Source organism: Plecotus auritus, assembly GCF_963455305.1.
Source record: "Plecotus auritus genome assembly, chromosome: 9".
NCBI classification, from domain to species: Eukaryota; Metazoa; Chordata; class Mammalia; order Chiroptera; family Vespertilionidae; genus Plecotus; species Plecotus auritus.
In genome coordinates, this window is record NC_137783.1 from 120,120,671 (window position 1) to 120,135,515 (window position 14,845).

Here is a 14,845-nt window from a genome sequence, read left to right on the forward strand (position 1 = left end):
AAACCTTTTGTAAATGTTACAACATGAAATTCTCAGTGCAGAATTATGAGGTCATTTTTATTACTATTTTATGAATAAGTAATGTTAGGTCTACCCTAACACATTAGGTCACAGAGCCAGTGGTAGACATAAACTAAGACTTGAATTGATGGAAAGGACACTTGGCAGAATATTTCACGATCATGGAATCAGAAGACTGGTTTAAGAGCCAGCTCTATTTTATGACCTGGGGTAAAGTCTCTCCACCTCAATTTCCTCCTCCATTGACAACCAACATGCTCAAATCTGTACTCTCCCCCTCAGGGGTTATTGAGGATGTTTTCATTCATTCAGCTGAACTCCGGAGAGATTGTACTAGCTGCCGGAATACAATGCAGATAAAACACACACGGTCTCACAGTAAAGGCCTGGTAGAGGAAAGAGGCAGGTGCATAACTGATTGCAATACAAGGTCATAATGGCTGCAGTTACACTTGTGAAACAGGCACCACGGAAGTACAGGATAGTTTACCTGAGCAGGTACCTGTAGTTGGCTGAGGTGCGGAATTCTCGGGAATGTTAAAAGATGGTGTTTAAGTTGCCTTGATGGAGAAACAGACATTTTTCAGATTTACCAAGACAAGGGCCATGTCATGGGTGCATAGTTAAGTGTCAGGTTCAAGGATTTGGTGAACTGGACAGGTGAGGCAGCCATTCTGGAGTCTGGTGAAGGAGGCAGGCATTCCCCGAGTAATCACCAAATGAATGTACACTGAACGGTGGCTGATGGCTGCAGAGCTAGGTACATGGTGCCAAGGAAGCACATATAGTTCTGGAGGTCACATTTGGCTTCCCTAAGGAAGAAGCAGTTGAAAGGTAGCTGCTGGATGAATAGGCAGAGGGGCCAGGAAGAATACTGCAGAGAGGCAGGCTGGCAGCGGCAGGTTGAACGGAAAATAGGGTTGTGTAGCTGAGAGGGAGAGGAGCACGGAGCAGTGAGCTGGCCGGGAAGGAATGGCCAGATTGGGCAGGGGCTCCTCCACCTACAGTGGTCGGCAAACTGTGGCTCGCGAGCCACATGCGGCTCTTTGGCCCCTTGAGTGTGGCTCTTCCACAAAATACCACGTGCGGGCGCACACGTACAGTGTGATTGAAACTTCGTGGCTCATGCGCAAAAGTCGGTTTTCGGCTCTCAAAAGAAATTTCAGTCGTTGTACTGTTGATATTTGGCTCTGTTGACTAATGAGTTTGCCGACCCCTGGCCTAGCCTAGTAGGATGAGAAAAGGTTTTCTCATTATCCTAAAGTTCAAAGTTTAAAAGAGGCCATCAAGGTTTTTTTGTTGTTGTTTGTTTTATTTTATTTAGAGAGAGAGAGAGCCATTGTTTGTTGTTCCACCTATATATGCATTCATTGGTTAATTCTTGAATGTGCCCTGAGTGATCGAACCCGCAACCCAGGTGTATCAGGACAGTGCTCTAACCAAATGAGCCACCTGGCCAGGTTCAAATCAGGGTTTAAGCAAGAGTGTGTTGTTGTCAGGTTTTTGTTTCTTACAAGGGTTTTGCAGCTGCTGTGTGCCGATGGGTCTCGGCCGGGCAAGGTTGGCTCCTGGGGGAGGAGTCCAGGTGAGGTTGGTGGTACCTTGGTGGTAGAGAAGGGGGTGGATTCAAGAACTATTCAGGAGTAAAAGCAGCAGAACATGGCATTTGTTAGGTATTGTGATGAGGGAGAGAGAGGTTTCATAGATGAAAGAAATACCTGCTTGAAGTATTTGATCTGTGAGGGAAGCAGCAGGAATCAAGACTAGAAAAGCATGTGGGTACCAGTATTGATAAACATCTTCATTGCCCAGAAAAAAACAAAAGTAGATAATCCATTACTGTGTCAGTTGTCTAGAGCAGCATGATATAACTGCTAAGAAAAAGGTCTTCAGCATTAGAAGATCTGGATTCCTTAGTTGGAAATTGTATGTCCTTAAATAGATTAAACCCCAGCTTCCTTCTGTGTCAGAGGAGGAGGGATATAGCATCTGCTTATAGAATTGCTGTTATATCACACGAGACAATATGTGTAAAGCATTTAATACTGAGTACATGTGTACTAAGTAGTTGATACCTGTTGGCTGTTATTACATGCCTTTTCATTCATCCAGCAAATATTTATTAAATGACTATTGTGTGCCAAGCTAGTTACTGGGGAATGTGGTCCCTGTTCTTCAAGAACTTGCAGCCCACTGGATGAGATGGGCATTTTCAAAAAATCATACAAATCTATATGTATTTACAGACGGTACAAACTGCTGTGATGGGAAAATTACAAGTCCTGTAAAACTTTATTCTTTAGTCAGGGATCATATACTTGGAGGCCTGAAGCATAAGGGAAACAAAGTGGGAGAAGTAGCCTGATACATAGGGGGGAATGAGACCCACGGCAAACTGGACAAGGCTCTCAAATTCGAAATCTTCGAAAACACTGAGCTGGACTAACAAAACACTCATGTAACAGAGTCAGAGAAGCATTTTGAAGAGGAAAGTTGGGTTAGATTTGCTTTTAGAAAGTTTCTCTGAGAGTGGCATGGGGGGTTGAGAGAGTGAGGAGAGGAATGAAGTAGGGTCCAGTGGGGAGGGGCTGCCATGATCTGGGCTAGAGGACTCAAGATCTGAATGGAGGCTGAGACTGGGCGTGAGGAGGAGAGAGAGGGACTGGAGCCACAGGACTCAAGAGGGGAGGCAGATATTTCAAAATACATTTTGAGAAGTAAAGCCTACATAACTTAAAAGAAGGACCATTTGACATGATACTACCACAGTTCCTTCACTCAGCATATTTTTTACTGATCCAGGCACTGCTGGTTAAATGTGGCAGGCAAGGCACTCATGAAACTTACGTCTATCATTGGCTATGGTGAAACAAATTTAATAAAAGTTTAGGAATAAGATAGGAGATAGTTCCTAGGATAAATGACTGCCACATGGGACAGGATTGTAGGAAATTGTTGTAAAGAAATCAACCTCCTCCCCACCCCCAAAACTCACACTAATTCTCTGGTCTCTCTGGGGATCAGATTATGTGTGAGACCCTTTCTGTAAGGTCCTACATATGGTTACTCAGATGGGTTGCAAGTCCAACCCACAATATCCTGAATTCGTGCTAGAGGGTCAGCGTGAGGCTGTTGGACTTTAGACTGTTCCTCTCCAAGGAAATCAGAGTCGTCAAAGCACAGGTGGAATATGCTTTCATCCATGTGGTGTTTTTATTTATATATGTGTATATATACTTTTTTTTTAACAGGTGGTTACAAACAGGGATACACAAGAAACTCTCCTCTGCATGGCCTGTGTATTTGAAGTTTCAAATAGTGAACATGGAGCACAGCATCATATTTACAGGCTTGTAAAGGACTGAACATGGTTATTTATATATATAGATATCTGTATATATACACACACACATATGTGCACACACACACACTCTCCATTTTCAAACGACTGACTGTAAACCTCCCCATGCAGGGGGGTGTGCCCTGGCCCTGCGGTCACTCTACTTTTCTAAGTCCTGTTTGAGTGAAGTCATTTTTCCATGTGTTCATACTATCATCGTAGCTGTGAAGTTCTGGTATAGTTGTAAAAAGAGAAATCGAGTTGTTCCTCTGTGTCCCTCAGATCTGCAGCCCACAGTTCCTCGGGAAAGGTGAACCCTAGAACCCGTCTCTGCCCACAGAGGCCTGTTGCTAATTGTGGTAGTAAATATTCAGACAGAGCATTTGCCGTGGGACATTTACAACCTTTATACAAATGTATTTAGTTCTTTCTTTTTTTCCAACATAAAATTCTTGTTTTAAGATACAAGTAAAATTAATCTTTAAATATAAATGTAAATTTAGTATACAACACTAAGAATCTTTAGACTTATCTTTGTAACTAATTAGGGTGGAAGTTATGAAAGAATGTAATTCACTAAATTATTTTTTAAAACTTTTCTTTCATTTTGAAACCAAATGTTAAAATATAGCCTTAAGAAATGCTTGGTAGAAATATCCTAATGAGAAAAATTTGTACTTTTTTCACAAGGTTAAAACTAATCTCCTAATCCATTAAACGCTTGAACAGGTATTACAAAGGAAGAAAACTTCACCCCTTATCCTTAACATATATAGTATATTTAAAAATATAAAATTGTATTGTACTAATGTGATGATTGATTATTTAATGAAAAAGAAAAGATGGCTCTTTTTGCAATAAGTAGATAAATACTGAAAATCTAAACTTACAATGTTTATAGTCTTGTGTGTGCAGTTATATTTTATATGGACAACCAAATTTTTTTTATTAAGATGAGTAAATATTTGAACCACTGAAATTTAATAACAAAAAATTTTAATTGGCATGAATACTGCACTGTGAGCTACAAAGTATAGAAAATCCTGTGGCTGCGAGAAAATTTCATCAACCAAACAAGGAAAAGGCTCATCAGTTTTAGCATCTCTGCTCCCCCGAAATTGGCAAGCATCCTCACTAGCCTGTGGATAAATTGTTTATTTCTGGTGATCCAATAGGCCTATTAACCTGCTATAACTATATGTATATGTATATGTTTGTGAATACATATACATATATAGCTATTCAACACGTATTTATTGCACACCTAGTTAGTGCCACTAAGTTTGCTAGGTGCTGATATGTATGTATATTTCAATCTGTCTCTATAGCTCTAGATATATTCTCTAAGGACATCCATTTTCTTCTCTCTCAATAAGTCACAGTACTTGTTTGACTGAGGTTTAAGGGGCCCACCCTATTTATCTCTGATCTTTCAAACAGGCTCATGTGGGAGGTTCTCTTCTCAGGAGAGATTTAACTGATCAACCCAAATATTCCAAAGCTTGGCCCAGGGAGACTTGGTGTGATATAGCCACATGCATCTCTTTCTACAGGTCTTCATTGGTAAACACCCACAAGGACACACCCCCAACTTCCAAGAAGAAAGTGACATTTTTATAAATGTTGGGAACATGCTAACACAATAGAATGTGAAATAAGTTTTCTAAGATGTGAAACATATCAAGACTTTTTCATCAAGCCAGAAAATAAAAACTTTGTTCTGTCCGATCCAACTAACTTACATACCCCCTTCCTGTCTCCCTGTCCGCTCTGACCCTGCTTGCACACTGGTTAGGATCTGGTGGTCTTGAGCCTGAGGGTGTGCCAGGTTGGTGACCAACAGAACACCGGGCCACACCTGGCCTCTTCCAGACTCATACAACTGGTTCACTGGGAAGACCAAAGGGGAAAGTGCAAAACCTTCCCCATTTGGAGTTCACACCCCTTAAGGAAACCAGTAGGAGGGTGCCCTTCTTCTCTCCCTAAAGAGACTGCCTTTTGTCCCCTGATTCCCAGTGGGCCCTTGAAAGATTGCCCCCGTTGTCTGCTTTTCCTTCCGGTCTTCAGCCCAAGCATTGAAACTTCTTCTAATAGTCATCCATCCGAGGGATGTTGCTTTTGCTCCTGTCTTTTGTATTTTTCCTCAAGGGAACCCACACTCTTCCAGGAGCAGGACCCCAGAACTAAAGGCATGCAAATGATGCATGTGGCTTAAGGCCAGGCCATCCCAGAGCTCCGGGAGAGAGGTAGCACAAATGGACCCCAGGAGACCTGCCATAGGGTAGTTCTATTGGCTGCAGAGAAGGGCATCCCTGGTCACCGACTCCGGGTCAGGCCGGGCCCTCTGCTGCTTCACCACCAGTGTCCTCCTCCAATCCCTTTTATAGTTGAATTTGGGGGGCTTACATAAACCAGCCTGAGGCTTACGCTTTGCTCTTAAATCTTTCTGCTTACATCTTTTGCTCTAAGATGTTTTCAAGTTATTTCTTGTCTTATTCTTCTCAAGTTTTCTCCAGGGCAGATCTTTTCCCTATCATATCCACAGGTCTTGTCACCCAAACCCTCAGCCCTCTCCCCACCTCTCCCAGATTAGACCCTGGGGTGGCATTTGTGTAAGAGCGAATCTGAGTCTGTCTTTGGTCTTTTGCCCTTTGTGGCCGTATTCTCCCTCTTGGAAAGCTCTCTGCACCATAAAGAGTCTTTCCAGAGCACGGCCCTCACTGCTCTCCCCGGTGCTCTATCCCCTGGTGACTCTCTGCTGCCAGGTGTGATTTAGAGACATTGCGTGCTTTCACTGGAGAATTTGGAGGCCAAATTGTCACCCCTAAGCAGGGGGTAGCTGAAGAACCGCTGCTGGTCTGTTGCCATTCTTTTCCACCTATGAAAAATCAGGACTTCTTCAAGAACATGTCCCAGAATCCCAGAATGTCCCAAATGCCCGAGACCAGTGTCAACCTCTCAACATTGTTGACGTTTCATACCAAGTAATCCTTTACTGTGCAGGGCTGGCTGTCTGTGCATTAGAGGAGGTGTCGCAGCATCCCCGCCTCTGCTCACTAGGTACCAGTAGCACCTCTTCCCTCAGTTGTCACAACCCAGAATGTCTTCAGCCATCACCAATGTCCCATGGGCACAGAATCGCCTCTAATTGAGAATCACTACCCTAGACTGCACAGTTCCCACAGACCATGTTTTACCCTGCGATAATATCTCTCCTGGGGTCAGATGTCAGGAGGCAGGTAGGAATATTATACAAGTGACATTGTGTCCATGCTTCTTCCCGTTTCAGAACTTCTATTTCACACGTCTCTCTTGCCACAAGCATTTACGCTGCTTCTGTTGGTCACCCATCTTAGGGATGTTGCTCCTGTCTCTTGCATTCTTTCCCTCCTGCCAGGGGAAGCCGGGAACAGCTGGTTATGATCATCTCAACGATCAAAGAGCATTTCTAATTGATCTTCAATCCTTGGTTTACCGGATTTAAAAAACACAGCTATTTTCATTATTTCTCATAAGGTCATGGGTCTCATTATCAAACCTTCCATCATTTGGATAGATTTCTTCTGTTTTTCTGCCTCTTGTATCTGCAGAAGCCTCGGGAACATGTCTTTTCACCTTTAGGGATGGAGGAGAGGGGATCCATCCCAGGAGGAGGCTTGATAGAAGTTCTTGTTTATTGAGATAAAAGAGAATACAGTCTACTCTCCTTCACTGTGTGGATGAGGAAGTTGAGGCTCTCACACTCCTGCCACTTACTCTTCGGCCTCTTCTGGTGAAAGTTGTTCCTCTTTGGTGCTCATGCTTAAACGACCCCCACAGATGTGTGGACGGGGTCCTTTCAGAAGAGAGGGGGAGGAAGAAGCCCCCTGCCAGAGCCACAGCATCGTCCCAGGTGGCTGCTGCTTGATGGGGTAGTCGGAGGTCTCCACAAGCAGATAGGCAAGCTGATGAGCCTTTTTGCTTCCTCTGAGTTCAGTTCACCTACCACAGGCTCAAAGTTCCCATTGCTAAGCATCCCGGCAGCCAAGACCCGCACTCAGGCCAGCCAAAACGCAGGCCCCGTTCCAAGCACTTGGTAGGCAAGTCCCCAAATGACTTGAAAACCCAAGTCTTTCAGTTTCAATACTGTAGTGGCTTCAGCAGTTTGTTTTTGTATAACCATAAATTATTTCAGTCACGAGACGACAGTTTTACAAACCAGGTACATATCATTGGTATGATTTTGTATATGCTCTGGTACACTGTCCATGTCCTAACGAAGGGAGAACCAGTCTCGTTGGTCCGTGTTCTCACGGATGACCTTGAGAGGACATGTCTGCACCGCTCACGTCTTTATGTTGCTGTGTCTGCGGCAAAGCCCTGCCCATGTTGTTTCTGAAAAGCCTTAAATCTTTGAGATGTCGCGTGTAGGGTGTGCAGTGTAAAAGGCTGCCTCGGAACTGTGAGCCCTTTTGTAAGCTGGAAGCATTTCTCTTACTACTGTTACTCTTCTTAGGAAGTTTTAAATTCAGAGCTGCCAAAGTGTTCCAGTAAGCAGTGCCTTAGTGATACATTAGTCGCGCCGCCAGCCTTGTCTTACACCTGTTCTCAGTGCCCATTGACTAATTGGCCCTATATTTAAAACAGAACAAGCAAAAATTGTTTCCCTTTTGTTTATTAAGCCCATTTTTCTCCAGTTCTACAAGAAACTGACTACTTGGTCTACACTCGAAAACTGAACGTCAGTCAGTCCTCTGACCAGACTCTCAAATGTAGATACCAAAACGAAAGGTTTTTGCAACTTCATAGTTGACTATGAAAAGCAAATTGTACTTTTTAATGTTGCCTTTTAAATTCACGACCAAATACTTAGCTATTTGTGAATCTTCTGCACTCCAGCATGAAAGTGCCTTTGGTTTGAGATTCCAGCTTAGAAAAGTGCTGCCATAATAACGATCACTTGTAGAGAGACCAAAAATATATTGAGATCACCGTAATGCCTTTGGTTTACCGGGATGAGTAACCAACCACAGGCCTCTGTCTGCAAGAGCACGACGTGGATCCTGCCTGCTGGGAGTCTGTCTGCCGTGGGAGAGCCCCTGCCACCATCCACCAGGAGCACGCTGCCGCAGGAGGGACCCAGGAGCTGCTGTGTTTGTGTGTGCCAATGACCCTGGTGTCATCTCCACTCGTCCCCCAGCCCTGCACCCCCCGTGAGGAGGCATCCACACCAACAGCAGACTCTCGGCCAGTGGATAGATTCCATGTTCCGTCTCTGCGGAGGCTTTTTGTCCGTTCAGATGACCGTGCGCACTTCTGTGTTTTACACAACGATACCATTTTGAAGTTGGAAGCCTCAAACTGAGATGACAGTGCAGAACAAAAGTGAGTTAGGGTCATGACAAGTGAAGTGTTCTTAGGGCAAAAATATTGACTCCGAGTATCTTGTCTGACTGTGCTATGAGAAACTTCCAAAGAGCACCATTCACAATTCGGCGTTTTCAAAGAAGGTTCCAGCCCTCAAAGGGGCCGTTCTTTACAGTCCATATTGGCTTTTATCCAAACCTTGTGTACATTGGGAAAGCTGATAGAGGTGAGGGAGAGGAGGGAGAAGGACAAGAAGGCAAACACACTAGCCAAACAAGGAAAAAAGATGTTTCTTTATCAGTCTAGACTTAAAAATGACATCAGATGTCTTTGAAAGCCTCTGAACTCTTAATGCATGTGTTCTGTCTATCTCTACCTGGTGTCTTTAAGAATATACCCTCTCTGGGCTCTGAAATTTCAGGAGTGCTTTCTTTCCACCAAGTTGTGAGTATTTCTAGAAATTTCTACAAGGAAAAAAAAAATCAAGTGAAAAGGAAAATTACCACAGATCCTAGTTAGCTGCTTGAATTCAGGCCCTCCCTGTCACTGTACTTATACCAACAAGCCTGGAAGAAGTTAGTCAAATCCCCATTTCCTCTTCTCTTCAAGTGTCACTGCGCTTTGTTTGGCAATAGTTTTCTCTCAGAAACTCATTGCTTAGACTGTTAAGAATGAAGGTTTTGTGTTTAAAATGTATTGCATCGCAAAGGATAGTTTCACTGAAGTCATGCACCATTAAATAAGATGAAATATTTGTATTTATTGTCCAACTTCTTAAGCCGTAACTTGCTTAATTCTCTGTGAATCTGCATTTGCGTTGAGTTAGTCACATGCCACACTACATGTTAGTATTTGAAACGGCATTCATGTTCCCCCCTCATTCATCCTTCAGTGGGGTCCGATTCCAGTGGGTCCCACTGGTCCGGTTGGCCCTCTTTCCTCTGGCTCCCGCCATGAGATCATTCCCCTTCCTCTTTCTCTAAGAGAAGCTGAAAGAATCGAGGCGTAAATCAATTGGAAACCAGTCTCTGATTTCCTTTACTTTTTTGCATCAGCCATTTTTTTGTGTGATTAGTTTCACTGTGTAAATTAGGTACTAACTGCACTTCTTTAAAAACAATCTCCCTGTTACCTCCTTGAAAGATTCACTTCTGTAGGCCTTTCTTCAATAGGCTCATGACTGCAGATAAAGAAAAACTAAAAACAAAAACAGTACGTGCCTGAAAAACAACAACAAAAACATTTTTGTAACATTGAAAAAAAACCTGAATAGCCTTTAATTCTTTAATATGCTTAAATGTTATGTAAATCGGTTTTTGCCACGTGTGTTTGTTCACATTCTAAATGACTTAATGGGATTCTCACAGTCTGTGTCTTCATGTCACGTGTAAAAAATGGGCTTGTAACGTAAGCGTTTCATCTGGTCAGTGGTCCCTTTGATATTGTACTGCTGCTGGGAGTGGGCTGTGGAACCTGCCTTTGGGTACTAAGGTTCCTCTTGGGGAGATTGGAGAGATTGGAGAGATTGGAGGGTGGGGGTGGGCAAATTCTCAGACACATTTTCTTAACCTATTTGCAGAAACTCTCAAAAGGCGTTTGGTTAAACCTCTTGGCAGTACAGTATTCTTGTATTTGTTAATGTCTGTGTTTAGGTACTGGTACCTTTTTGTTTAAAAATGTTCTAAGTGTTGGCTTTAAAGTGAATTTATCTTTAGTATGATAGTTATATGAAAATTATAGGGTTTGTGTGCAGAGAATTTTTTTATAAAGTGCTTTGTAAAAAAAAAAAAAATGTATTCTAGCTTTCGCGGTACATATGTGTGATAACTTTAATATCCATGACAGTTAAGTGCAATTATTTCATCACTCTAAAAATGCTATTTTTGTGTCAGTTCCTGCAGGTGTTTTCATGTCTTTGCAAAGTGACACATTTTGATGCCTTCTTGATAAAGTGGTAGACATTTTGTAGCTTTCTAGAAACTTTGTATTCATACGGTATCAATGAAAAATAAAGAAAATGAAAGTGTGGGTCACCTTTTTTATCTGCAAAAGTGTATGTTGTTGAAAATGAACTACGCTTTCTGTGTTGTGGGTGCTCATAGGAAGGACAGAGAGAAGGTTGAGACCACGAGCCCTTGACAGTGTCCAACAGGCTCGTACTGGAATGTCAGGTGTTATGTCTAGCCGGGTTTCTTTTTTTAAAATATGTTTTTATTGATTTGAGAGAGAGAGAGGAAGGGAGAAGATAGAGAGAAACATCCATTGGCTACCTCCTGCACACCCACTACTGGGGGTCAGAGTCCGCAACACGAGCATGTGTAGGAAATGAACCATGACCTCTTGGTTCCTAGGTTGACACTCAACCCCTGAGCTATACTGGCTGGACTAGCCATGTTTCTTTCATTTATTTTTATTTTTATTTATTTTTTGCAACAGAGGTCAGCTTTTATTGAATGTGTTACAGAAGAGGTTTAGTCAGAAAGACCAAAGCCTATGTCATCATCAGATTCCTCAGATTCTTCTTTCTTCGCTTCCACTTTTCTCAGCTGGGGCAGCAGCAGTGGAAAGGCAGGACCTCCTGCTGGTGCAGCACTAGCTGCAGGGGCAGGTCCATCAGCCCCTACATTGCAGATGAGACTCCCAATGTTGACATTGGCCAGAGCCTTCACAAATAAGCCTGGCCAGAAAGGTTCAGCATTTACACCAGCTGCTTTAATGAGGGCATTGATCTTATCCTCCACCGTTGTACAGGATAAGGGCTGAGTAGATGCAGGCGAGCTACAAGATGGAGGCCATGGTGGGGGCGAGTGTTGCTGGACGTGGTGCTAGTCACCGGATGAAGTGAGGGCCTCACCCCAAAGCAGCGTTAGCTTCCTTTTAAGAAACCAAGCACCTTACCAGCAGCTGGGGAAAGGGGCTAGCCATGTTTCTTCAAAACATCTACAAGTCAGTCCATCTGTCTGTCTCTCTCTTGCTTCAATAAAATTGACATAAGTTTTGCAAAACAGCTTATCTGTGGATCCCAGGCAACTCTGAGAAACCCTGTCCCACGTTCCATGGTACCAGAGCAGGGCCTTGAAGAACCAAAAGGCACACCAGCTCAGCCATTGAGCATTTGTTATTGTGAACCCAACTTGCTGGGCATATGCCAGGAGCCAGGGCCAGAGCGGACAGGGGGCCCAGAGGCAAATACAGCGTGGCTCTTGCCTGCCTGGTGCTTAATTCTCAGGAGTTGGGCTACATGTTGAGCTGTAACCCCAGGCCCTATCCTCAGCGTCAGCATGAGATTTGTGATTCAGGTGTGCGACACACGTGTATAAGGAAACCCTGGCTTTACTGAGTTTTGACTATATGCTGAGCAGTGGGCCAAGTGTGTTGGTCCAAAGTGAGTATGTTATTTGATTTTCAGAATATTCCCAATGACAGTGACATTATTACTCCCAAACTGAGGCTCTGAAACGATAGGTCATCCAAAGTCATAACTAGTGAGTGGTGGAGCCTTCAATAGGCCACCCTGACTCTTTAGCCTGGACTCCTGGCCCCTGCATTTGAGCTCACCAGACTCCATGGAAGCAAGCTGGGGTGAAATCTGGATGGAGGAAAGGGACGACTTTCTTAAGCAAAGATGACCTTGGGCTGTTGACAATGGGACCAAATGCATCTTGGGATCCTTCAGGATCCTCAGAGGGTCTTGCTTCTCCCCATTTCTTAGAAATCTTGAGGGAAAGCCTGCCTCAAGTCCCAAGAGGCACTGATGGGAGTGGGAACAGAAGAAATAACATTCCAGCTCCTGAAGAGACATTTTCAGCAAGCCAGTGTTTGAGGGGCATGCGGCTGTCCCGTGTGCTGCCTGGGGCAGAGGGAGGGGGCTGTGCAGCCTTTGGCTGAGGCCTTATTATATGGAAGGCACCTTCATACGCACTAGTCACTATTTCCTTTAACCCACATGCTGCTGAATAAAGAAATCATTTCCTTTAAGGCAGTGGTCGGCAAACTCATTAGTCAACAGAGCCAAATATCAACAGTACAACGATTGAGATTTCTTTTGAGAGCCTAATATTTTAAACTTAAACTACTTCTAACACCACTTCTTCAAAATAGACTCGCCCAGGCCGTGGTATTTTGTGGAAGAGCCACACTCAAGGGGCCAAAGAGCCGCATGTGGCTCGCAAGCCGCAGTTTGCCGACCACGGCTATAAGGAAACAGAAGCCCAGAGAGGGGTCCTAAAAGCTGGTAAGTGGCCAGAATTTAGAGCTGGGAAACTTCCTGCCTTGCAATCCTAGCTCCAGCACTGGCTGCATGGGACCTTCCCCTCCAGTTCCTCCGCTAAAGCACGGTGCTTTCATCCTTCAAAAGCATCCTTTGTTAGCGCCTGCAGTTCCAGCCATCTGAGTTCAGCGAAGAGAATGACATCCTCGGTAAACTAATACCACTGAGTAGAGACATTGAAGGAGCAAAGGGAAGGGTGCATGAGGTCTAGTAAAACACCTGACCATTTCTTTCTGCCTCACTGCCACAGGGGACTAGTAAGCATAACTACTGCTTACTAAAAGCCAAACTAGCTGCTGTTAGGTGGTCAGTGAGAAACTGGTATCATTCCAGTAAAACACAGTGTTCTGTAAGTCTGTGAAGACACAGACTTCCTCAAGCTTTCCTTGGAAGACACTTTTCTGTTTAATGCCCACGTGTCACATTGCTCTAGGTCCGTGGTCGGCAAACTGCGGCTCGCAAGCCACATGCGGCTCTTTGGCCCCTTGAGTGTGGCTCTTCCACAAAATACCACGGCCTGGGCAAGTCTATTTTGAAGAAGTGGCGTTAGAAGTTTAAGTTTAAAAAATTTGACTCTCAAAAGAAATTTCAATCGTTGTACTGTTGATATTTGGCTCTGTTGACTAATGAGTTTGCCGACCACGGGTCTAGGTGGTAACCAGCAAATAGGCTGCATTTTCTTCAAGCAACAGTCTCCCATTTGCTTTGGCTCCCAAGAAGCTCAGACTTAAAAGTTGTGCTCTGTGCTTATGATAAGGAACAAACTAAAATATAAAGGCACAGGATGATCGAAAACAAAGGATAAAAACTAGGCGTGCAAAATACCAAAAGCAAGCCCATGTAGCTATATTATTCTTACACTAGTATAGCTCAAGGTAGAAATTATTACTGGAGTTCATAAGGATTACTTCAAAATAAGACCCCAAAAATGTAGGGCATAGACGATTTCAACAATGTGCTGTTCTAATTTACAAAATACAAAGTAATGAACCCAACAATTGGAGATTCTACATTGTTTTCAAGCACTCATGGAATTTTTATATAATATTGACTGACTGGGGCCCAGGGTCTGGAACTGTGGCCTATGGGCTAAATCTGGCCTGATGCTTGTTTTTGTAAATAAAGTTTTATTGAAATAGCCACTACTATTTGCCTACTTATTGTCGTGGCTGTTTTCATGCTACAATGGCAGAAATAATTAGTTGTAATAGACCCTATAGCCTACAAAACCTAAAATAATTACTACCTGGTCCTTGATTTATTTTTTAATTGCTAACTCCCATCCTAAGCCAAAAGGCAAGGTCTTGCATACAATAATCTTAAGATATCTGGGTTTCCCTTTCCCAGTGTGTAAATGTATAGAGACTGTGGCAAATGGCTGTAGGTCCCTTAGATGGCCTTCTGTGGCATAGTATCCTTCCCCAGGTGTCCCAACCTCCCCTTTGATCAATGGGCTCAGAACAGACTTAGATCTGGGATGGGTGAGTGATGGGTGGTGATTTTTTAATTGCAGCAGCTGATGTCTGTTCATCATGATATTTTATGATTAAAACAGCCAAGGAACATTTTTGATGGGTACCCATCTATCTTGCTCCTATCTCACCATAGTCTACTAGTTATTTCACAGATCCCTGTGGGACCAGGCTCCTTGGTTGCCATTTCTTGCTACCTATCATGGTAATTGTTATTTTGCCTTTGACAGCTAACTGCTGCCACCTTGTCTCTACTATTTCAGAATCCATCATTTCCACTCACACAAGAGAACCCAATTCCATGTCACTATCCCCTGCCATTAACCTTGTCTTGCAAGCCACCACTGAGTTTCTTGGCTGGTGCCCCATTCACTACTGTTTGAGTGAAGGAAGTGT

General features: G+C 43.6%; 1 protein-coding gene and 1 pseudogene across 2 annotated transcripts in view; one reads left to right on the forward strand and one right to left on the reverse strand.

Moving 5' to 3' along the window:
• The window catches only part of TEAD1 (TEA domain transcription factor 1), a 254,213-nt gene extending 249,123 nt beyond the window's left edge, over window positions 1-5,090 (forward strand). Inside the window, exon 12 of the mRNA XM_080640120.1 lies at window positions 3,273-5,090. Within this exon, the coding sequence (XP_080496246.1) occupies window positions 3,273-3,386 (114 nt within the window). The 3' untranslated portion in view covers window positions 3,387-5,090. The remainder of the gene's footprint in view (window positions 1-3,272) is intronic.
• Window positions 5,091-11,178: 6,088 nt separating this feature from the next.
• Window positions 11,179-11,632, reverse strand: LOC308233702 (large ribosomal subunit protein P1-like; annotated as a pseudogene). The gene is made up of 2 exons: window positions 11,606-11,632; window positions 11,179-11,485 (listed from the first exon to the last, which is right to left on the reverse strand). The product of its transcript is annotated as a large ribosomal subunit protein P1-like (transcript).
• Between the last annotated feature and the right edge of the window lie 3,213 nt (window positions 11,633-14,845).